Source organism: Mauremys reevesii, linkage group 4 (genome assembly GCF_016161935.1).
Source record: "Mauremys reevesii isolate NIE-2019 linkage group 4, ASM1616193v1, whole genome shotgun sequence".
Classification (NCBI taxonomy): Eukaryota; Metazoa; Chordata; order Testudines; family Geoemydidae; genus Mauremys; species Mauremys reevesii.
In genome coordinates this window covers 90,907,388-90,933,087 of record NC_052626.1, presented here as the reverse complement: position 1 = coordinate 90,933,087, position 25,700 = coordinate 90,907,388, and the positions used below count along the sequence as shown (strand labels likewise).

Sequence of the window (25,700 nt, the reverse complement as noted above, 5' to 3'; positions counted from 1 at the left end):
CTAGGTCAATGTGTTTTGTCTTCGGGCTTTTTGTAAGCAAATCAGTCCTAGATTCTCTCTGTCTTATGCCTCTCTATTCCATGAAGAACACAGGGTCTTCACCATTGCATCCATCTTTGCTGGTTGCCTCCTGCAGTCTTAGCTACTCCCCATATCATTTTGATAACTTTCAGTTCTGCTTCTGTTTTGTGCATCCATGTTATCCTTGCTCGATGAGTTACAGAGCAATGGCTGTCTTGTTATGTTCTTCTGGTCTTTCCTCCATATATGGGCTATCCCTCTCCATTTTGGTTCTGTAGTTTCCTTTCCTATCAGTTTCTGTTTGTCCTCCTTCAGAGTTTTTCGTTTGTGGTTTGTTTGTTTGTTTGTTTGTTTGTTTTTCTGACAATCTGATACTGAGGATTTGTTTAAGGCAGCTGTTTATGGAAACTTGGAGTCTAGATAGTCCAGTCAATAAGAATCAGTCCTAGATCGATGGAATTATCAATATTACATATAATCATAATAGAGTAGCTTTAAAGTTATTTGATATTAATTTGAATGCCTTATATTCCTTAGGGACTCAATTATTATTCCACATTAATTGATGTATATTTATTTTAAATGTTATCTGTATTTTATAAATAATTGTATTCCACCAATAAAGGTTTCAGCCAAGTTTAATCATAATTAAAATTTTTGTATCACATTAGCAAACATATTAATTCTTATCAGTCATATTACCTACAAAGTAGATGTGCTGATCCAGTCAAAAAGCAGAGCTATTTTCTGATTATTCACTTACAGTTGAATTGGACTGTTGTGTTAAATAGTGGCCTCATCCTGTCTCTCATTCACAAGTTATTTTTATTTATGAGTAGTGCCATTGAAGTCAATAGTATTATTTGTGTGATTAATATTTGCAGAATTGGGCCCTATCAATCTATGATAACATCACTAAATAACATAACTATGGCACACCATCACAGATTAATCCTCAGAATTTCTCTTTTCCTACGAGCCAGTTTAATACGCCATTCTCATTTTGAAACAAAAATATTTGCAATACTATGAATCTTGAATCTCTTTCCTTATTATTGTTGCTTCCCAACATCTTTTTTTTCTAACACATCTCTTGTGGGGCGTGATTCTGGAAGGTGCTGATTATCTAGGGCCAGATTATGAAAGGTATTTATGTGCCTGATGATGCAATTAGGCACCTTTCAGAAGTGATAGCATACTTGACTCCTATCTGTATCTTTAGGTGCCTAAATACCTTTAAAAATCTGGCCTTTATCTCCAACAGATTTTAGTGGGAGCTGAGATGCTGAGAACTTCGAGGTGCTTGGTACTTTGCAGAATTGGATCCTTAGTTTTTAAAAAATAACAATTCCTTTATAATACTTAATGTCACTTTTCAGACCTAGTTTAGAAACACATTAGGGATGCTGGACCCAGACCCTTAGATAATATAGATCCACTGAAGTTGTCAGAGCTTGGCTGATGTACATCAGCTGAAAACTTGGTCTCTTAAATCTAAGCTGATATTTCTATTTTTGTGTGTCTTGTACCCTTTGTGGGGGATTTTAATTGACAGGTTTAGTGCGAAGTAGCTTAGAGCACTTCCTGATAACATGTGGACTGTGAGTTGTATAGCATTTCAGCTGACATTAGTATTAAGGAGAACAGGAGAAACAGGAGGCAGTATGAATAATAAGATGACTTTTATATACATTTACAATAAAAATAAAGCTTACAGTTTTTTTGTTCTGACTTCACAGGAGCACCTTTAAATATTAAAGGCATAAAGTATATGATTTAGAGGTATGAATAAAACCTACATATTCTATATAAGTATATCCAGTATAGGAGCTTTGCAAAGTATCATGAACATTTACAAACCCAGGCTCAAACAGCTACACATGCACCCTTCATCATGATGAGTTCAGCTAACAGGGGAGGGGGGGAAATATTTGATTATTGCACCAAAAAAGATTACTCTTCTTCACTGAGTTGAATTTTGCAAGGCTACAGTACATAGTGGATCAAATCCTCATCTGGTGTAAATCAGCACAGTTCCACTGAAGTCAGTGCAGCTACACTGATTTACACCAATTGAGGACCTGACCCTATATTTTTAATAGGAGAAATAGCTGGTTTCCCTATTTCCATACACTTTTTCTTGAAGCAATTTGCTCACTTACCGTAGACCCACCCAAATCCTGTACTAGTGTCACTTCCTTGTCGAGTTTTCCTGGAGAATGAGGAGTAAAATGTGTAGGCCTTCTGCAGCACAATGAGAGTGTGCATTTTTTCAACTTATGCGTACGTAAGCCTTCTTTTGTGAAGAGGACTCATAGGGTCAGATAATGTTTAAAGGGAAAGGCTTTATGTCTCTCAGGCCTGCATGTTTCCACATGGATGCTTCCACACACACACAGATTGAATTATGAACAGACCTATTAATGCTGGGATCACAAAAGGTCAAGTTTTGTCTTCTTTTACCTCTATTCAGAATTGCTTTTGAAAAGGGGGGAAAAAGGATTTGCAGAAAAAAAGATTCATGATGGAGAATTTTACAGGTCTTTCTCCAAACCCACCCCCACACACCCCTTTTAGCAACATCTGGGAATTGAAAAAAATTCTTACTATGTAAAATAGTTCGGGGGTATTGTATTACTAGATTTTAATATAACTCTCCTAGGTCACGTGTAGGGTTACCTTTTGGGATAGCCTGTTACCTAACAACAAAAGGAACTTCTGTAAAAATTTCCTGGTACTAAAATGTAAATAAAGTTTAGCTGAAGAAACGTCCTAAAATTTCCCACAAAAGAATTATAGGTATTTTTTTTCCTGATAACAGTGGATGGCCAAATCCTGAAATATTTACACCATCAAAACCCTCAACTGAGTGATAAAGTTAAAATAACAGCTTGAGTATTTTTCAGATTATTATTTTAATAAATTATTTTTAAAAATTGTATGTAAAAGTGGATTTCTATATATGGCATATGAAGAGAATCTCCTTCATAGGTGACTCTGAAATGTCAGGCTCTATACACATTAAAGGATTTTGATTATATCAGGGTAACTGTGAATATATAGCATTGGAACACATTTATTAGAAAGTGTTCTAATAGTCCTCACCCTAAGTAACATTTACATTATATAACCCAATATCATTGCAGTAGGAAAATCAACTAAATAATAATGTGTCTTTAAGATTTAAAACCACCTAAAAAAGTTGTTTTCTGTTTTTCGAAAAATCTTACAAAAGACTGCCTAAGAAACAGAAAACAAAGAATGAGGGGGAAATGGTCAGTTTTCAACATGGCAAAAGGTTAACAGGTAGAGTGCCTTCAGACTCTTTATTATGTTTGATGTTATTTACTTTATTAATCATCTGGAAAAGATGCAAACAGTAATGTGGGAAAAATTTCAGATGAAACAAAATCATTTAAGTTAGTTAAGAGTGAAGAGTACAGTAACTTCAGAGAGACCTAACAAAGCTAGGTAAATTGTGACACGATGACAGATGAAATCCATTGTTGTCAAATGTAATATAATGCACATTGGAGGGAACAGTTTGCACTATTCATCCACATTAGCTGGGTTCTAAAAATGGCTGTTGCCACTCAGGGAAAAGATACGGGGATAACTATGGATAGTTCAAGGAAAACCTTTTTGTTGTGCATTGAGAGCCAAAAAAAGCAAACAAACTGTTAGGATATATAAAGATGGGATAGAAAATAATACTAAAAATACTGTAATGCTATTCTAATCGCCCTCACCTGGAACATTGTAATTTATTCTGTTCACCTGTATAATAAAAGTTATAACAGAAATACAAGGGATTTAGAGATGGATGACAAGAAAAGATTAGAAGCCTGTAGCAATTTCTGTTTGAAGAGAGTTTGAAAAGATTGGGACTGTGTAGTTTAGACAGGAGAAGAATAAGATGGAACATGATAAATGTACAAAAATAATGAACAGTATAGAGAAGGTAGATCAGAAACATCTATCTACTTTTCCCTAATACTAAAAGAATAAAGGACATTTGATAAAATTGAAAAGCAACAAACATAAAGCTGATCAAAAGATGTTCTTTTTTTGTAAATTGCACTTAACGTATTAATTAGTACAATAGGTTAGGCTATGTCTACACTACCACTTTATGTCCATAAAACATATGTCGCTCAGGATGTGAATATTCCACCCCCCTAAGTGACATAAATTATGCCGGCATAAGTGGTAATGTGCATAGTGCTATGTCATTGGGAGAAATTCTCCTGCTGACATAGCTACCACCACTCATTGGGGGTAGGTTAATTATGTCAATGGGAGAGCTCTCTCCGTTGGCATAGAGTGACTACATGAGAGATCTTACAGTGGCACAGCTGCATCAGTACAGCTATGCCGCTGTAAGTTCTCTAGTGTAGACATAGCCTCAGTAGGATTTAAACAGAGAATTAGATATAAATATCAATAATGAGAACATCCACAATTGTATTACATTTGATTAAAAAGTATCCTTCATGTCATAAGCCACTAACTGATGAGGGTTAAGAAGAAACTTCTGCTGTAAGCAGGTTATTCTGTACTTGTTCTTTATGGAGCTTCTCCCCTCTTTCATCTGACACAGCTAGTACTGGCTACTTCAGAGACAGAATACTAGATTGGATGAATCAGTGATCTAGTCCCATATAGCAATGTCCATAGTCTTTTTAAATATGCAGGAATTTAGAAATCTTATGCCATAGTACTGTGTATCTTGCAAAGTAATAATAGAGGGATATTCTGTATGTGATTTTAATCAAAAAAAATTCTTGTTAATATCTTCAGATCTCTTAAATATAGCACAGAAAAATTCTGACAAAGCTTACACATACATTTCAGAGTTCTAATCTAGTAGCATCAGCCACAGGAACTTTGTTCTTATTTTAAAACTTATAAATGAGTTTGTGTATAACCTTATATAACACAGTTGCCTGTGTGGTGTTCTCGATCTATCTATACAAAAATTCAGTAAAATAGAACAATAAGAAAAGTGTCTGAATATGCACTACAAAGCTATAATTCTTTTACTGACCATGCTCACTCCACCCTACTCATCTCTTAAAGATTGACAAAACTAATGATATTCATGATCTGATTTTCATTATTAGGTGCACAATTGCATATGAAAAATGCAATTATTAAGTATGGTTAGATGCATAACTATGTTCTATCATGTGCAAAAATACCTGATATGGGCATGTAGTGATAGTAATTGCACCTCCAAATTAGTATGAATTGTGTATATGCTCTTTTAAAAAATAGCTCCATATTTTGGACCGAAATGTTAAGGATTAATTATGAAACTATCTCTATAAATAGATAAGTCTTGCAGCATGCCATGAATACCCTGAAATGTGGTGTTTCTGGAACCAAAGGGATGGATAATTCTAAAGCTCTCGTAGTGTAAATATTCTTTCAATTCAAATCTGGGAACTGTCTGCAATAGCATCCCTGCTGATTTCAACTCCCAGGATGTTGGAAAGGGGATGTGCTAGATTTAAATTCATGATGCTGGTGGTTGCATATTTTATATTGGCAGCTGTTGCTAATAGTTTCCAGGATATGAGTTCTAAACTCTAGTTGTAGCACCAATATTGTGTCTCCCAAATATCATTTTTACCCCTAAATGGGTAAGCCATCTTTGAAACTTTTTCAAACCTCGTGGCTAAGTAGAGCATCTCTTTTATTGATTTGTGGAGTCACGAGGAATGTAATCACTGTTCTCATTAAAATAAAAATATGAACACCTCCGATTAAAGACATGTAAATATCTTTAAAACGCTGCTATGGAATCTGGAAAAAAATGTAAATAAATATATCCAAGCACATGTAATTCCAGTAGAACCATTCTTCTTGAATTACAAATTTATTTATATCCATTATGCATCACTGGTGATGTTATGGACTATAATCAATCTGTTTGTGAATGGAAAAGATTTTTAAAAAGGGAGGATTTTAATGACTGATACATTCTCATTAATTAAAGATGATCACGCATATGTACCACTGATGAACTTTGTGGCCATCCATAACCAGAAAAATATATATATATAAAAAAAAGTTTGTTTCACCCATCACCTCTGTTGTGTATATTTCTTGTGTGGTCTTTCTCTGTCAGACACAAACAGTAGGTATACAGAGAGATCAAATACATTCTAAACTTACATTCAAAGTTTGCACTGAAAAGCTGTCTTTTCCCTCAGGTTTGTAATGAAAATTCTTGTAGGTGTGACATCAACAATTGCCTCTTGCTAACAGCTCTTGTAATTTAACCCTTCAGGTGAACAAGCTGATTGAGGAATTGCAAGTGGCTATCAAGAGCTACAAAGGTCACCTCTCAAAACTTGCCCCACAATTGCAGGCTGAGCAGGAGCAGTGTGCCTCTTATGTCTACCAACACATTAAAAGGCTTCCAGCAAACATTGTTCTCCCACAAGGCTTGCAGCTAAAGGTGGGTGTAGTTTAATAGCGTTCACAATTTTCCATCTTGATACAAAGAAAAAAAACCCACTTTGTCTTTAAGACACTGATATCAAATATACCTACTTTGAATTGTGAATTATATTTGTTCTTGAGTCTTGTATTATTCAATATGAGGAATATGTTTCTTCATTACTTATAATACAATTCTTCCAGGACACTATTCTCTAATAATAAATAATTGAAATTAAAATAAACAACAAAGGAAAGTTTGTAAAATTTAGAATTTATTTGCCAATTATATTCCAGCTGTGAAGGGCCGGGATCAAAGCATTGATGCATTTAAATTAACTTTTTTTAAAAAATAGGCTCCATGAAGTTTGAGGGCTCTTTTAAGTTTCCTAGTGATGCCAGTATGGCTGTTACAGATTTCAGCAGTTGCATGAAGATGTCTGGTGTCACAACAATGCATAAACAAATGTGGAAGAGCAGACTTGACAGAGGCTAAATTTAATTGCTTCAAATCATAGTTAAAACTAATTTCTCCAAAAAAACCCTCATCCTAATAAAGTCTTACTCTTGGGTCAGTGCTCCCAGCACATGGCCAGATGGGAACTTCCACAGCTCATGACCTTTGTTGCTCAGCATCTCCACTGGGATGCACAGACTGAACCCACGAGCCTTGCTTCAAAGCACTTTGAAATGAATGGGAGTCTTTCTATTGAATTCTGTTGAATTTTTGGATTGGGCCTATGGTCAGCAAAGGACCTGTGGTTTGGCATCATTTTCGGTGCTCAAAAATGATATGTAGATTATGTATATAAATATAACAATTACCCTTAAAAATGTCCCATTTGTCCTCCTAAATGGATATGTGTTCTGATTCCCATTTCACGTACATCAGGTGTACTCCAGTTAAAACTTCTTTATAAAGTTATTTCTGATCTACTTTGGTCTAAGGGAAAAATGAATCAGAACCAGGGTTACCTCAGAATTTACAGTATTACTTCTCTATAATTACTGTAGGCTAGGCCTTGTGTACTCCATTGAAAGCTGAACTTAAATTTTGGACGCTGGATTCTGGAGCGCTCTTGCGGAAAATCCTGAATGTTCTGAGGCAGCTTCACACAAATTAGGCCTTGTCTACACACACTGGTTGTACCAATTTAACTAAATCAGTTTAGAACAATTTCAACTGATGTAGATAAATCAGTGCAACTCCCTTGTGCAAACACTTATTTCAGTTTGAGTGCTTTAGATCAATTTAGCTTAAGTCATTTCCATAACACTTTATATAACATGGGGAATGTTTTTTCCCTTCATCTGATGAGGTCACTTGTATGATTCTAACTCTTCTGATATCATCCATGCTTCTTCTCCTTTCAAATTGGCTTACAATGCCCTATTCATTGAAAAAAACACATCTATACAAAAAAATAACACTGGAAGATATAGTGCTATCCTTATAAAAGTATGGCAGTGTTAGGAGTCCCATGAGGGCTTCCATCTTAAAATAAGTGAAGTCCTGTGGACACTGATTGTGGTCACTGCAACCACTTTAGACACATTAAATTTGTTTATTTTTTAAATTCCTGTTTCATCACTGGTAATGTAAAGCAAAGGATCATGAGTGTGTACACTTGATTCTGCTAGGACTGGTTGGACTGCAGTTTCAAGGCACTGGATCCCTATGTGCAAATATCATTTTTAAAACTAGAAGAATGCTTTCAAACTTAAGAAAGGGCTGTGAAGATTTACTCCTCAGATGCACATAGACCATAGTACATATGAGTCCTTATGGTTACAAATTGTAAAAGATTATGGTTTTCTAGAAAAAAACTTATGTTGAGGCTTTTATAAGCAAAAATTAATCTTTTAAAATTCCTAAGGAGTCTGATGGGACTTGCTTTTGGACTTGTTGCAATAAGCAGCAAATTAATTTTGGTGGTTAATTTTGAAATTGTAATTAATTGCCAGTGTGTGTGCAGGACTTCGCAAGTGTCACATCAAAACTTATTTGTAAAATAAGCCTTTGAAATAGCAGCATTGTGCAAGTCTATACAGAAAACATGAAAAATGGAACTGCAATTCAATAAATTCTCCAACAGCTTTGTAGGACTAGAAGTACTCTGCGCACACACTACTGACAGGCACGTTGCCAATATGTCAGAGAAGCAACATACTTTAGCCACGAGATCTTTGTTTATTTGATTATTGTGTCAGTTTTCCATTCATGGTTCAGTCACCTCAAGGTGTACTTTTTGACTTCCACGAAATTCAATATAGGTATCGATATGGTGTATGAGTGTAGTGGGCACAAAAGAAACTCAGGATAAAATGTGTGGCCTAGTCTAAGTGGGTAGGAAAGCCCATCAGGAAACACCCATCTGATGATTCTCTTACCCATCTTAATGTTTCCCCATGGGATGGAAGTATGAAATCGTGAATACTGGACATCTTATGTTTTTTCTCCATTTCTGTATATTTCAATAGTTGTGGCATCGTTCATCTGCTTAATGAAATTGTTAATAAAAGGATCTTCTTCTTCAAGTGCTTGCTCATATCGATCCCAATTAGTTGTGCACGCGCCCCATGCACGATCCCAACTGCAGAGCACCTACCCTAATCCCCGGCTGAGACAGGACTTTTTTAGAAGATGCAGCCATGGTGCTAGGATGAGGCAATCTGGTCCTCAGACAGGCCAGAACCAGGGCCCCCCCCAAACCATCGGCATGGCCCAAACAAAACTTTTGAAGGTGCACCTGAGGGCAGAGCACCAGTCTCCTTACAGGATCCTTCCCCACCTTTCTCCAACCACCTCTCTTAATTCCTCCCTGCGTGGTCCCGCATAACGTCAGACCGCTGGGTCCTACACACGGTGGAAAGTGGATACTGACTTCAATTTGTTTTGTCCCCCCCTTCCCACCCTCCCTCCCAGTCCCTCTTCAGCGACCCCTCTCACGAGCAACTCCTCCTACAGGAGGTGCAGACGCTCCTGGCTATCGGAGCTATAGAGGAGGTTCCAAGGGATATGAGGGGCAAGGGGATTTACTCCCGTTACTTCCTAATTCCCAAGGCATAGGGGGGGCTATGGCCCATTCTGTACCTGCGCTGACTCAACAAATTTATGGTAAAGTTGAAGTTCCACATGGTTTCCCTGGGGACCATTATCCCTTCCCTGGATCCTGGAGACTGGTATGCTGCACTCGACATGAGGGACGCGTACTTCCATATAGCGATCTACCTGCTGCATAGGCGCTTCCTTCGCTTTGTGGTCAGTCAACGACACTTCCAGTTTACTGTCCTCCCCTTTGGCCTATCCATAGCACCAAGGGTATTTACAAAGTGTATGGCTGTCGTAACTGCCTCACTCTGTCGACATCGAATCCAAGTGTTTCTGTACCTCGACGACTGGTTCATTTGGGGTCGATCCAAGCTCCAGGTGCAATCCCTTGTTCGGTTCACCATGAACTTGTTCAGACAGCTGTGCCTGCTGCTCAATGTCAAAAAGTCCACTTTGCAGCTGACCCAGAGAATAGACTTCATCAGAGCAGTCCTGGATTCAGATCTCGCCCAGGCGTGCCTTCCACATGCCCACTTCCAGTCCATGGCGAGCATTATCCATGGCCTCCGAAGCTCCCCGACCTCAACAGCATGCACATGTGTCTACTCGGACACATAGCGTCTTGCACCTTTGTGACCAGACATGCCGGACTATGCCTCTGTCCAGTTCAGGCCTGGCTGTCATCAGTCTACCATCCAGGTCGAGACAATCTAGACACGGTGCTCATGGTACCGATGGAAGTCTTAACCTCCCTGACTTGGTGGCTGAACCCCAACTTCGTATGTGAGGGGATGCCATTCCATGCCCCACAGCCCTCCCTAGTCATAACCACGGACGCATCATCTCTGGACTGGGGTGCTCAACTTGCGGACCTTCGGACAAAGGGCCTTTGGTCCACACAAGAGATAACCCTGCACATCAACATACGGGAACTGAGAGAAGTACACCTGGTGTGTCAGGTGTTCCGCGAACACCTTCAGGACCATTGTGTCGCAGTCTTCACAGACAACACAATGGCCATGTTTTTCCATCAACAATCAAGGGGAAGCGCAATCGTCTCCGCTCTGTCAGGAAGCCATTCGCCTGTGGGAATTCTGCATAGCCCATTTGATTGACCTGGTGGCGTCATTTCTCCTGGGAGTCCAGAACACCTTGGCAGGTCACCTCAGCAAGTCCTTCCTGGCTCACGAGTGGTCGATTCACCCAGGCTTTATCTATTTTGTTTTCTGGAAGTGGGGGTTTCCCCACATAGACCTTTTTGCCTCTCGTGAGAATCGGAAGTGCCAGGTGTTCTGCTCTCTCCAGGGGCACTCCGCGGGCTCCCTATCGGATGCCTTCCTGATGCTTTGGAAAGATCATCTGCTCTGTGCCATTCCTCCATTTCCGTTGGTCCACAAGGTCCTTCTCAAATTGTGAAGAGACAATCTTGATCGCCCCGCATAATCTTGATCGCCCTGGCATGGCCCAGGCAACATTGGTACACCGCTCTCCTTGATCTGTCGGTGACCACACCAATTCCACCCCCGTTGCGGCCTACTGTGTCATCTGGACCTGCAATCCCTCCATCTCACAGCATGGATGCTGCATGGCTAACTCAATCTGAGCTGCATTGCTCCTGCTCGGTGCAGCACGTACTCTTGGGTAGCAGAAAGCCCTCTACTAGGTACACGTATCTGGCCAAGTGGAAGCGTTTCTCCTGCTGGTGTGCCCTGAACAATACTGCCCCTCTGGAGGTGCCAGTACCTACCATCCTAGATTATCTCTTGTCCTTGAAACAGCAAGGCCTAGCAGTTTCATCCATCAGAGTACACTTAGCAGCAATTTCGGCCTTCCACCCGGGCGAAAACGTGCGTTCTGTTTTCTACAATTCCATGGTCAGCAGGTTTCTCAAGGGTACCTGCAAATTTGGCATCCAGCCCCTACATGGGACCTCAGCCTGGTCCTATCCAGGCTAATGGGTGCCTCATTCAAGCCGATGGCCACTTGCTTGCTTCTGTACATTTCCTGGAAAACAGCTTTCCGCATCGCTATCACCTCGGCAAGACATGTGTCAGAACTTCGAGCCCTCATGTCAGACCCACCGTATACGGTGTTTCATAAGGACAAGGTACAGCTGTGACCACACCCTGCCTTCCTTCCTAAGGTGGTGTCTGCCTTCCATGTCAACCAAGACATCTTCCTTCCGGTCTTCTACCCGAAGCCACACGCTTCTCGACGAGAGCAGCAGCTGCATTCCCTAGACGTTCCTAGTGCCCTCATCTTTTACATCGAACAAACAAAACCCTTTAGGAGGACAACCCAGCTGTTTGTAGCAGTGGCAGACTGGATGAAGGGCCTCCCGGTCTCCACACAGTGCATCTTATCCTGGATTACATCATGCATCTGTGTGTGCTATGACTTGGCTGGTGTCCCAGCTACGCACCTTACTGCCCACTCTACTAGGGCTCAAGCTTTGTCCTCCACCTTCCTGGCTCATGTGCCTATACAGGAGATCTGTAAGGCAGCAACTTGGTCATCAGTACATACCTTCGCTTCCCACTATGCGATAGTGCAGCAGGGGTGATGCTGCATTTGGTTCAGCGGTCCTTCACTCCGTGACATCTCACTCCGACCCCACCACCTAGGTAAGTCTTGGGAGTCACCTAATTGGACTCGATATGAGCAAGCACTCGAAGAAGAAAAGACGGTTAATCACCTTTGTAACTGTTCTTCGAGATGTGTTGCTCATATCCATTCCAAACCCGCCCTCCTTCCCCTCTGTCGGAGTAGCCGGCAAGAAGGAACTGAGGGGGCATTGGGTCAGCAGGGGCATATATCCAGCGCCATAAGGGCGCCACTCCAGGGGACGCCTCAGCTGACCCACCGAGTGTTGCTAGGGTAAAAATCTTCTGACAATCATGCACACGGCGCGCGCACACTTAATTGGAATGGATATGAGTAACACATCTTGAAGAACAGTTACAAAGGTGAGTAACTGTCTTTTTGATAATTTATGAGTGTATTACTTGTGGTCACTCTCCCCTGTGTGTTCCTATAGTCTCCAAACCTAATGATATTTCTAATGGTGGTTCTCCCCTGCTAATCCTGATACTGTAGTCCTTTGAGGGCTTGAACCTGTGGCACAGTCACTGCCCTGAGATAACATTTGGTGATACTAACACATCAAGATTATAAAGGCCACACCATGAATAGGCCTGGTTTAGAGAGGTACCTGAATGTATTTTTCTAATGTAAAGTACACTCATAAGTTGCTGTTTACATTCTGGAAAATATGACTTTTCCTTTGCTTCTTGCTTTTTAATATACTGCAGGAGTATTACTGAGTTGATAACATGTCTAAGAGCCCTACATCTAGTTTGGAATATTAGATCCCATGCAATGTCTTTTGTAACGAGGCAGGTTTTTTCTCTATATTCTTTGACAGGTCTGTAGATGTCCTGCGAATTTATTGCTAGGAAGTCAACAAGAATAGTAGATGATTCAAAAATATAACTAGTATTCTGATATAAATGGGCTGATCTACACTGAGGTTTTTTTCACTGGTGTAGACACTGATGTAACTGTAATATTGCAAATCCATAGTTTAGATGTTTCAGTCTCAGGAAGATTGACCTTCTACACAGCAGTTAATTTACTCTTTACCACTTCAATGTTTCTGAAAATTTTCCTTCTTGCCTGTCCTCACTTATAGTACTTTTCATATTAAACTCCGAAATTAAAAACATGCTTTATGCTTCTATTTCACATGATTATTTCACAAAACTATAATTTTCCTACCTACATTTTAACCAGTGCCCTGAAACAACTTATTTGCTGGCCTAATAGGAGACTAAGGAGTCAATTAATAAAAGTTTCATGCATCATAGGCAGGTTTTCTACAGAGTCTACTCAGAAAAAGTAATGTATCTTCACATTTGTGAATAAGACACTATACACATTCAACCTAAACAGATATTCATACTCTATTATTGTTTTTAAGAGGTTGTTCCTCTATATCCATGCACATTTTCTGTTGCAAAGGGTACAAATCTGTGAGGGCTCAAGCTATTTTAGTACATTTCTTTACCCCTTTATAGTTGGTCATTTCTTCATTACAAACTTATGGATACATAGAATAAAAGGTATTGAATCAGCAAAAAGATGTGTTCATCATTAAATAACAAAGAACCTAAGCTAAGAAAAATATCCAAACTTCAGTATGTTTAACTTCTCTTGGGACTGTTTAGCCTTATGCCTTATGCTCAGGTAGTTACTGAATGGCATACAGTGTTTACATTTTTATAAATTCTTAAAAAAAACCCACTAACTTCACAAGATGCACTGATAGCGTGGGACATTTTCAAAATATTTGTTTTCTGGCTCTCTTCAGTGTATTGTGCTTATATTGTTTGGGCTAAACGTGGAGTAAATATTCTTGCAATCATGTATCAGAGGGGTAGCCGTGTTAGTCTGGATCTGTAAAAGCAGCAAAGAGTCCTGTGGCACCTTATAGACTAACAGACGTATTGGAGCATGAGCTTTCGTGGGTGAATACCCACTTCGTTGGATTGCAATCATGTTATTAACAATGCATCAGCTATACCTTTATACTGAGAAGTATGTCAGCAAGACTATTTTTTGTGATTTTCATCTCAGAGATGCAAATTGACAGTAGCTGCCAGGGACTTTGTTAATTTCAGTACTCATAACTTCATTTCCCTCCTATTCCTTCTTAAGCTATTATAGCCTACAGCAGGGATAGGCAACCTTTCAGAAGTGGTGCGCCAAATCTTCATTTATTCTCTCTAATTTAAGGTTTCGCGTGCCAGTAATACATTTTAACATTTTCAGAAGGTCTCTTTCTATAAGTCTATAATATATAACTAAACTATTGTTGTATGTAAAGTAAATAAGTCTTTTAAAATGTTTAAGAAGCTTCATTTAAAATTATGACACAATGTTTCTATTGATCACTGAAAATTAAATGTTATTATTTATTGTTTCATTACTGTACTCTGGATTTTTTTCATTGTAGTATGTCAGAATAGATAGCAGTCTATATGAGATTATATTTTGCACTATGTACTCTAGTAGTATGAATTATATTCCACACAAAAAAGCCAGGCAGCACATAAACTGCTTTTAGACATAAACCACATGAACTTTTGCCATTGACTTCAATGGGAACGGGAATTGGGCCCAAGGAACATTTTCTTATAGCAACATGTGTACAGTACTGTATAATAAAAGCTGTATTTTTACAGAAATTTTAATTCTAAAATATCTATTGCAATAAATACTTATTAATTGTAACTACCAATTTTTAATTCCTATATTTCCTGCCCATATTTTTTATGTCTGCTTTTAAGGGCTTGATCATGTACTTCAGTAGGAGTTCTTGTGTAAGGATTACTCATGTGAGTAAAGGTTTCCAGGGTCAGACCTTTAATTTATAAAATGGGAGAAAATGCGGTTACCTTTGATGAGAAGTGTTTTGTTTTATTCTTCTTAACACAACTCTCTTGCCTTTGATGTATAGTTACTATTATTTCATTATAAAATGGGTACATTCCTGTTGCTAACACTAGATTAATCTGAGGGTAAAAATCTGTTTGATTTTCGGTAACTAGTAAATACTTGCCTATCTATTTCCCAGATGATGACAGGTCTTGCTATACATCTTAAATTGTCATTGAATCAAGCATTGTATGTGTGCAGCCTAAGTTTTAATTAAATCATATATAACCAAATCATATCCTTTTAAGTAAAGGAGCACATTAGAAGAATAGGTTGATGAAATGCATTCTTAAAATATTTTTAACAAGCAGAGTTTTACTTCTGCTTGTGCTCCTAGGCTAGATTGTTTTAAAGTTCCATTGTTTATTTCTATGGAATGACAAATTTGTATGTCATGTGTCTATTGGGAGTTGTTGCTTTGTCACTGTTGTTTAGCAGAATGCAGACTTTTAATCCTGAATTGTGTAAATGGCATATTCCTCAGATTTGTCTGGCATTTAAGGGGTTGATGCAGCTATAGTTGATTTCCCCTTCCTTCCCACCCCATTTTAATTTTCAAAAGTGATTTAAGAGCCTATGCCTCATTAAAGGTCAATGAGAATCAAATACCTTGAGTATTTCTTGGCTGGGTCAGTGTAGCCCTTCACCCTTATATAAATATGATGCAGTTTGCTTTATAATGTTATTTTGGGTGGATCTTCAAAACCCGTACACTGCCTGCTCTGCATGGACAATAACATTCTAGAGCATTTTTCATAATGGGATTATTTTATCCCCAAATAAGTGATCTTTGTCAAAAAATTCCTATCCCTAGCCTTTTCTACAGTGGGTTTTGCATTTGTTGTCTGCCTGCGAGATGTCTTTTCTTCAGAAGTGGCTGAATTTCAGTGTTGAAGTTGCGTGCTTATGTGGATATATGATGTGAAGTATTTGATTTTGATTAGATAGCTTCTCATTAAGGTCCAGATCCTGTGTATTGATTTCAGTGGAACTGGTGCTGCTCAAAATGTGTAGGTGAGGTGCTATTCAAAGTGTATAGTGGTGGCAGAATGATGCTCTGTATAATTTATTTACTTCTTCCATAGACTACTTAGATAAGAACAAATAAATATATGTGTACATCACAGCAACATATTTGAGATGTTGATCAGTGAGTTCTCCATTTTTTTGCTTCTTGCCTTTTGAATCTATTGCAAGTTTCTCTTTGCAAGCTGTTTGACATCCCCAAATTTTGCTTTTGCTTTAGCTCTTACGGAGAGAAACTTCCGGGATGATCTGCATACCTGTTTTGAGCAATGTTGTGTATGGTATGGAAATCTACTGTTCTACCACAGTTAGATTTTTAACCAAGCTTAAGGAATTAAAACCTGAATGATGATCTTGAAGTGTCAGTGGCTTTATGTGGCAGTTTCCTAGTATTTGAAGCTTCCATGTTGGTTTGCGACATGTAGATGAAGTGGCTTCAATTGTGTTTGTTACTGGGGTTTTTTTATAACAGCTTCTAAAACTTCAAACTTAATCTGAATCTCAGACTAGCTTTTTATAGCTTTCAAGCTTTCTTTGTGATTTATATGTAGGCCCCAGTTCAGTAAAATATCCCTGTGCAAGAGGCAGAAGCGGCGCCAGGGTTTCTGGCGCCCTAGGCAGAATTCAGGGGGCGGCATTTTGTGCGCCCCCCACGGGGCACGAGGGAGCTTCCAGTTCCACTCCTATCGCGCCGCTGAAGAAGGACCCTCCACCGAAATGCCGCAGGCGACAGCGGCAGTCATTGAGCTGCTCAATAGCCCGCCGCTGTTTTCCGCAGCATGTCGGCAGAAGGTCCTTCTTCGGTGGTGCGACGGGAGCGGAACCGGAAGCTCCCGTGTGCCCCATGGGGAGCGCACAAAATGCCGCCCTCCGAATCCTGGCGCTCTAGGCGACCGCCTACGGTCGCCTAATGGAAGCGCCGGTCCTGGCAAGAGGGCACTTAAGCATGTGCTTCACTTTAAACATGTGCTGAAGTTCCATTAGAATCAGTGGACTAAAGCACATTCTTAATCTTAAACATATGCTTAAATTCTGTTTAGAAAAGGGATGTATTTAAGTATGTGCTGTAATACTTTTCTGAATTGATGTCCTCTAGAGGAATAGCTGTCTGTTGAAATGCCTGTTTTCTTTTGCACATATGGATACCAAACAGCGTTGAAAGTAGCAACACAAACATTACCGGAATAAATTTAAGACCTGAATTAATTACATAAAAAGTGACTGGCTAGAAATTGACTAAATTTTATCTAATTGACATTAATTCCCAGTGCTGTCAGATGAAAGGAAAAATACAGAGATGGGAAGAAGGTGGAGAGCTGTGAGAAAGCAGAAATGTTTGTTTTCTGTGTTGCTAATGGGCTCCTCTTATTAGCTCAAAATAAAAACTGTTAAGCTAGTGTTCAGCATGTGGATTGATGTAGTAGTGAAATATGGTGATATCTGGCTCTAGAATGGGTTGTTTTAAATTTCCTAAATAGCCTTAAGCAGCCAGGATTTTTTTTAAAGGAGGTCCTGGTTTTTCTTATACAAAGGGACAGTAAACCACAGGTTCAGCCCTTTCATTTTCATTCCCTCCATCTTTGAGTTATTATATCTCTCTACGCTTCTCTGCACCTTAGTGGGAAATTGTTTTGGCTCTAATATAGAAATAGGTATTGCTCAGTGCCTTAGTGTAACACCTACTGTGAAATTTAACAGAACTTTTAACAGTTTGTTTAGTGGTGGTGGTGGGAACTAATATGGGCCTTGTATGTTGTCCCATAGCATCACTGATTTCTCTCAGGTTGGCAGCTGGCACTAACATCATGCTGTTCTTTAGGGATGCTTTATTCCATGGTGTCTAGCATCTCCAGATACACTAACAATGTCAGACAAAGCAAGATCTATAGCGTATTCCTCCTATTCCTCAATTTAGCAAAAGCCAGTGATAATGGACTACAGTATATAATGAAGTGGATATGGCCATTAACTTTTTATTTTTTTATTATTTCACTTTTATAGTTGTTTTCATCATTAACTCCATTTTATTTTACTACTTTGTGTGTGACTGAGAACTTCATTCCAACCTAGGATACAGTATAGTAGTATTAGATTGGTTTGGACGTATGTGACTTTAGTGAAGTGTAACATATTTATAAGAGAGGAACTCTAGTGACAGGGTGGTAACTATAATTTGTAATGTGATGTAAAATAAAATCGCTCCCACTGTTCTCACAGAGTATAGACATTTGAAATGCTCTATTTACCCTTTTGGCACCAGTTTAAAGAGAAAGAGAAAGTGACAGCATTGCAGCGATAAAAGGCTATCAGTATCATAGAGGAAAATAATCAACATGAAATCAACCAAAATAATCAAATATATTTTTATCTTTTGAGTTTGTCATTCTCTTTTCCTTTCTGTTCAATCCTAGACAGGGCTCTAGCTGCATGGAACCTATAGCAATACATTTTATGAAACACAATAACCCTCACCAAATAACTCTCAATCCTCTGTAATTAGATTACAAAATAATTTCCCTGTAAACTAGAGTTATAATATTATTCCAATACAATAGTTCCCACTATTTTCTACCCTTCTTTCTGGGTGTATCAGATTAGAGGCAAAGTTAAATGACTGCTTTGTTGTCATAGACCTTCTAGGAACACAGAAGGGGTCTTTTGACAAAAGGTAATACCTTATATTATGCATACAGTTTCCTTCTCCTGTTTTTCTCTTGCTCCAAGAATGGAGTGTCCTTTTGCCTATCTCCAGCAGCCAGAAGTTGTATGGCATTCTGCTTGAGTGGATCCATCCTGTAGGAATTGTCTGTTTTTTATCTTGTTGAACATAAAACACAATGGCATTTGTTCAGGGACAGGTGTGCATTCCACTGCATACTGTAAAGCTGTATTATATATTTAGCTGCATTTACCTTAGACAGTAAACAAACTTCAACACAGTGAAACAGAATAGTTTGCAACTTACTTACCATTCTCTCATTTTTTATTCTTAAAATTTATTTGCAAAATAATTTCTGCAAGTAATTGATGGTCTGTAGATTGTGCACAAAACTGTTAGTTTTGACTGGACATACAGGTAATACAGTATACCATACCCTGACTGGACAAGTGTAAGCAATGGTAAATCACATTTCTGTTACATGAACTCTGGAATACGATTTCAACATTTTCTAAGATTCATTTAAAATGTGCTCTCTTTATAAACATTTCTGTCAATAAACTCATTTGCTCAGATATTCATAGAATATAAGTACAAAGGGGGTGTGAACACAACAAGCGTTTGAATATTTGCAGAATGTTTTTGGCAGTATTCACTTAGCTGTAGTTCTAACACAGCCAAATTCTGTACTGTCAGATTGTTAGACATGCATTTTACCTATGTCTGAATCAAATATAAAGTTTTGTCCATACTCAGTTCTTTGCCCAATGTAAATATGCCTAAAATTCTATACATAACACTTGAAAATGTGGGAAGACAGCAGTAGAATGTCAAGTGAATCTCCTCACTGAAAATGTAAATACATGTTTATATTCCAGGCTAACAGCACTCGCTAGTGCTACCAGAAACCAGCCAGAATTGACCCCATTTATGGGAGCACCCTCTCTTAGAAGACAAGCTGAAATGCTTTGGATTTCAATATTACTTGTGTTACACAATTTGTGTAGAAAAAACTCTGAACTTCATACTGTCTGTGTTTTGCATCAGTTTTTATACTAAAGCACCAGCCTGGGAAATTCTTTCTATAAAATGTATTTGCTGTAGAGTTTAATATTTGAAAGAGAAAAGGTAAAATTTTCAAAATTACTTATGTGATTTACGAACCTCAATCCAATTAATTTTCAATAGGACTACGGCTCCTATCATTTACACACTTTTGAAAATTTTACTCAAAGTTATTAACCATCCTTCCAATGTATAGGCAAAAAACCCCTATATTTTTCCCCAAGCTCACTGGCCCAAATATTAATACAGTGCATAGATGTGAACTAAATTTTCAAGTGATCATATTATCTTTTTCAGTCTTTGGTGACAGCCATTGATGTTGTCCCAATCCCTCCTGGCCTTTAATTAAAATGAAGAAGAAGCTTCAAAGAAATGTTGAAAGTTCTCCGTAATGTAACCCAGAGTGTTAGGGACAGAATCAGTGGCTACCAATACCTTGTTGGTTTCTATAGCACAATTAACTTGAATGTAAATACTTATTTTTCAGGTATATGAAAATGGCAAAGACACAGGGGAGATCCTAGTTTATATCAACAAAAAAGAGATGGAGAATAACTGTAGGAATCAACCCAGTGTTATGATGGATAGGGTAAGTTTAGATCACTTTTTATCCTAAAGTATTAAGCAATAAAAATATTAAGAATGAAAAGATTTCAATTTTTGTTCAGAAAAGTTGGACTCTTGTAGTTTTGGTTGGTGAGTATTGAGAATGCTATAGACCCTAAGTATCTTCTCCCTATATCTCAGACTCTGAGGTTTATCAGTATACCCCAGACTATTATGCAGCATAGATTTATACTTTCCTCATGCTTATTTGTAGACATTTCCCTGCATTAATGATATACTACTATCTGAACTCAGAATTCTGAGATATAATGATGACATTTACACAAAGGAAGGGCTCTCCGAAGAAGATTGACAACATCCATGCATCTGATCACCTTTACAGGGAAACATGGGTTACTTACTGATGCCTGCTTATACTGGCATTTCTAGCCTGTAAATCATTAGCAGTCCAAACATGCTGGGTTTATCTACTTCTATTAGCAGCCTGATCTTGAGTAGGAACCAGTGGATTCATCCCTTGCAGTATTACCCTCGTTTATTCCTTGTACAAACAAAGTGGTTTCTAGCAGAACCAGTATGTGCAAAATCTCTGTCCTACCAGAAAGACCATTTAACACCCTGTTGTGTTGTGTGTTCAAGTTCAGAACTTCCATTCTATTTGGCTCCTTTGTGGAATAGTTTGTACCCTCTTGCAGATGCTTTCATACAGAGTGTCTATGACCTGTGCTATTATGTCAATAATTTTACAACCCCACCAAGTCTCACTAGGATTTCTAAATGCAATACAACCCGGTTATTTTTTCTGTCTGTCTATCTTATACATTTATGATTTTTCTCAGGGTACGTCTACACTACGGGACTATTCCGAATTTGCATAAACCGGTTTTGTAAAACAGATTTTATAAAATCGAGTGTGCGTGGCCACACTAAACACATTAAATCGGTGGTGTGCGTCCACGGTCCGAGGCTCGATTTCTGGAGCATTGCACTGTGAGCTATCCCATAGTTCCTTGGCATTTCCGGGTTGAGATCCCAGTGCCTGATGGGGCAAAAATCATTGGTGGTTCTGGGTACAGCCTCACCCTCCCTCCCTCCCTGACAGCGGCAGACAACTGCAGACGCCATAGCACAGCAAGCATGGACCCTGCTCAGCTCCATACCGCAATCGTGGATGTTTCAGTATATGCTGAACCAGGACCTTCAACCGAGGCGAGTAAGAGGCGGATCGATGACAGTGATGAGGACGTGGACACAGAATTATCTCAAGGAGATCCTGATGGTAATGGGGCAGATTCTATCCATTGAACGCCGATTTTGGGCCGGGAAACAAGCACTGACTGGTGGGACCGCATTGTGTTGCAGGTGTGGGACGATTCCCAGTGGCGGGCACTTTCATGGAACTTTGTGACTTGCTTGCCCCTGCCCTGAAACGCCATAATACCAAGATGAGAGCAGCCCTCACAGTAGAGAAGCGAGTGGCGATAGCCCTGTGGAAGCTTGCAACACCAGACAGCTACCGGTCAGTCGGGAATCAATTTGGAGTTGGAAAATCTACTGTGGGGCTGCTGTGATGCAAGTAGCCAAAGCAATCACTAAGCTGCTGCTACGAAGTTTGTGACTGGGAAACGTGCAGGCCATAGTGGATGGCTTTGCTGCAATGGGATTCCCTAACTGTGGGGCGATAGATGGAACCCATATCCCTATCTTGGCACCGCAGCACCAGGGCAAAACCGGAAGGGGTACTTTTCAATGGTGCTGCAAGCACTGGTGCAAACATCCACGTGGGATGGCCAGGAGGGTTCATGATGCTCGCGTATTCAGAAGCACTACTCTGTTTAAACGGCTGCAGCAAGGGACTTACTTCCCAGACCAGAAAATAACAGTTGGGGATGTTGAAATGCCTGTCGTTATCCTGGGGACCCAGCCTACCCCTTGATGCCATGGCTCATGAAGCCATACACAGGCAGCCTGGACAGTGGTCAGGATCTGTTCAATTACAGGCTGAGCAAGTGCAGAATGGTGGTGGAATGTGCACAGACCTCAGCCAAACCAATGTCCCCTATGTTATTGCTGCTTGCTGTATTCTCCACAATCTCTGTGAGAGTAAGGGGAGACCTTTATGGCGGGGTGGGAGGCTGAGGCAAATCACCTGGCCGCTGATTACGCGCAGCCAGACACCAGGGAGATTAGAAGAGCACACCAGGATCAGAGAAGCTTTGAAAACGAGCTTCATCAATGGCCAGGGTACAGTGTGACTGCTGTGTTTGTTGATGAACACCCAACCCCTTGATTGACTCAGTCCTTCGAGTACAGCTTACTTATGCAAATAAAGTCACTCTCATTTAAAAGCATTAATTCTTTATTTTTCATTATAAAAGAGGGAGAGAAGTAAGGGTGTGCTTTGGGAGGAGGAAAGGAGGGATGGAGAAGGCCATTAAAAAAATTCAGAGTAACGGCATCCTTCTGGTTGGGCTGTCCACGGGGTGGAGTGGCTGGGTGAGGAGGCTAAGGAACATGGTGAGGGGAGGGTGGTTATACAGGGCTGCAGCGGCACTCTGTGATCCTGCTGCCGCTCCTGAAGCTCCACAAGACGCGGAGCATGTCAGTTTGATCACGCAGCAGCCCCAGAGTTGCATCCCGCCACCGCTGATCTTCCTGCCGCCACCGCTGATTTTCCTGCCGGTCTTCCTGCCGCCACCTCTCATCTCGGTTGTCCCTCCTGTCCTCACGTTCACTGGCCTCTTTCCTGTAATTTGAAACCACGTCCTTCCACTCATTCAGATGAGCTCTTTCATTGCGTGTAACTTCCATAATATCTGAGAACATCTCATCTCGCGTCTTCTTTTTCCTCCGCCTTATCTGTGCTAGCCTTTGGGATGGAGGAGGGACGCTTGAAACAGCTGCATGAGGGAGATAAATATTTAGAAAGATACATTTTACAGAACAATGGTTATACTCTTTCACAGTGAAAAGCACTATTCACCTTACATAGCACATGTGATTTCCTACAAGGTCGCATCATTTTCATCTTAATAGTGACTGCTTGCATCTCTGGGGTTACAGATCTCACAGACACAGGTCCAGGCATCAGGATTCAGCTTGCATGCGGCCATGGTAAGCCCCTGTCTCAGTGATTTACCAACGCATGGCTAATACCACGCTAGCTCCCTGCTAATCAACAACCTTCCTCCCCACCCACTGCTTGTCCGGTAGCTTGGGAAGATCGCGTGACCAAACAGAAAAGATCATCGGCATTTCACCTGCAGGAAAGTGTTTTTAAGCTGCTGCATCCACGAAACCAGTAGAAAAATGGCCACCCCCTTACTTAAATTCCTGATTTTTAACCAGGTTATCCTGAACGATATCACTTTGCTGAGGATAACAGAACAAGATAAAGAGCGGATGCTTCTTGAATGCCAGCAGTCCATGCTTTGCCACGCAATGATACCTGATTACTTGCTACATGCATGGCATGGTAAAGTGTCCTACCACGGTGGGCAGAACAAGGATGCCTTGCCCAGAAACCTTCTGCAAAGGCTTCTGGAGTACCTACAGGAGCGCTTCATCGAGATGTCCCTGGAGGATTTCCTCTCAATCCCCGGACATGTTAACAAACTTTTCTAAGTAACTATACTGTCATCCCAAGTCCTCAGGGCAAATCAATCATTAAAAAAGGCTTGCTTAAAAAACACTGTTTGCTATTTGCAAAGGTACACTCACCAGAGATCCCTTCCAGGGCGTCATTCTCTGCAATAGTTGCTTGTGAGGGCTGGGAGCAGGTGATAAAAGCTCCTGGCTGCTGGGGGTCACGGAGTGCTGTAGGTCTTCCTCTTCTTCTTCCTCTTCATCTTCCCCTGCATAATCCTCAGACATGGCAGAGATTACAACCCCCACCTCGGAATCCACAGTCAGGAGCCCCTAAAATTGCATGCAGCTCAGCATAGAAGCGGCATGTTTTCGACCTGCCCCGGACCTTCCATTTGCTTCTTTGGTTTTCTGGTAGGCTTGTCTGAGCTCCTTAACTTTCACTCTGCACTGCACGGAGTCCCTGCTGTGGCCTTTAGCAGTCATAGCCTTAGAAATTCTTTCAAATACTTTTTCATTTCTCTTTTTGGAACGCAGTTCTGTTAGCACTGAATCCTCTCCCGCGATCAGATCCATTACCTCCCGAGCGGTCCATGCTGGGGCTCTTTCGATTCTCAGGAGACTGCATTGTTAACTGTGCTGATGAGCTGTGCGTGGTCACCTGTGCTGATGAGCTGTGCGTGGTCACCTGTGATGATGAGCTCTCCACGCTGTGGAAATGAATTTCAAAAGTTCGCGGGCTTTTCCTGTCTACCTGGCCAGTGCATCCGAGTTGAGAATGCTGTCCAGAGCGGTCAGTGGTGCACTGTGGGATAGCTCCCGGACGTCGATTGCGGCCACACTAACCCTATTCCGATATGTTAACAGGAGTACAGAAACCGATTTAAAGAGCCATTAAAATCGATATAAGGTGCCTCCTAGTGAGTGTAGACCAGGCTTCAGCTACAAATGATCACTAAATCTTGTACTTGTCTATTCTCAATCAGTTGTTTTTTGGTACATACTGTAACTGTCAACATGTGTGATCCCTTATAAAACGAAGTAATAGCAGTATGTTAATAATGTAGAAATAATATAACTTGTAGCATTTACACAAGCTGCACATGTAAATTTCTGGTTGTTTGTCATCTCTACCATGCTAAAAAAAGTGTAACGGTTTGTGATCATGCATAATGTCAACTATACGTTAGTTTATCTGTCTCATAGGATATGAGGGGATTTAACAATTCTTAGATATAGTGTACACTCACATTGTTCCATAGAAGTCAATGGAGCTTTGTTTGGAGCTAAGTATTTGTCCTGTTGTTTGTACAACACTTTGACAATATTAAGCACTCTATGAGTTCTAAGTGATGGTATTATGACCATAAATTGACCTTGAGACTAGAGTAACAATAGGTTTAGGTATTTTCAATTGTGTTATTTATAAGGGAATGTAGTTTTTGTGAAAGACATTTGCTTGGACTGGAGGGTTACCATGTTCACTATTGCTACAAAAGCAGCCTTTAGTAGGCTTCTTGGTGCCCTCCAGGCTTCTCCTACATATACATGAGAATTGAGACATAGCCCCAGTCCGCTGCTTCTGCTCCCTTTAGATCAGGCTCTCAGAATGAACAACCTAACCTCTCTAATCCACAGACTGCTACTTGGGAAGCACTCCACCAGTTAGGCCTGGTAGTATCCGGTGCAGCTATAGTCCAGTCGGCCTTTCTACATATGACACCATTACAAGTCCTGATCCTCTTCAAGTGGGATCATAATAGGGACTTTAATCACCAATCT

At 40.1% G+C, this 25,700-nt stretch overlaps 1 protein-coding gene across 5 annotated transcripts in view; it reads left to right on the top strand.

Annotated features, from left to right (window-relative positions):
- Nucleotides 1–25,700, top strand: part of DCDC1 (doublecortin domain containing 1) — a 452,481-nt gene that overhangs the window by 200,198 nt on the left and 226,583 nt on the right. For all 5 annotated transcript variants that reach the window (XR_005597781.1, XM_039535836.1, XM_039535835.1 and 2 more), the window contains 2 exons: nucleotides 6,317–6,487; nucleotides 20,254–20,355. Coding sequence is in view for 4 of the 5 variants with exons in the window: in XM_039535836.1 (XP_039391770.1) it covers nucleotides 6,317–6,487; nucleotides 20,254–20,355 (273 nt within the window). In the remaining variant the exon portion in view is untranslated. The remainder of the gene's footprint in view (nucleotides 1–6,316; nucleotides 6,488–20,253; nucleotides 20,356–25,700) is intronic.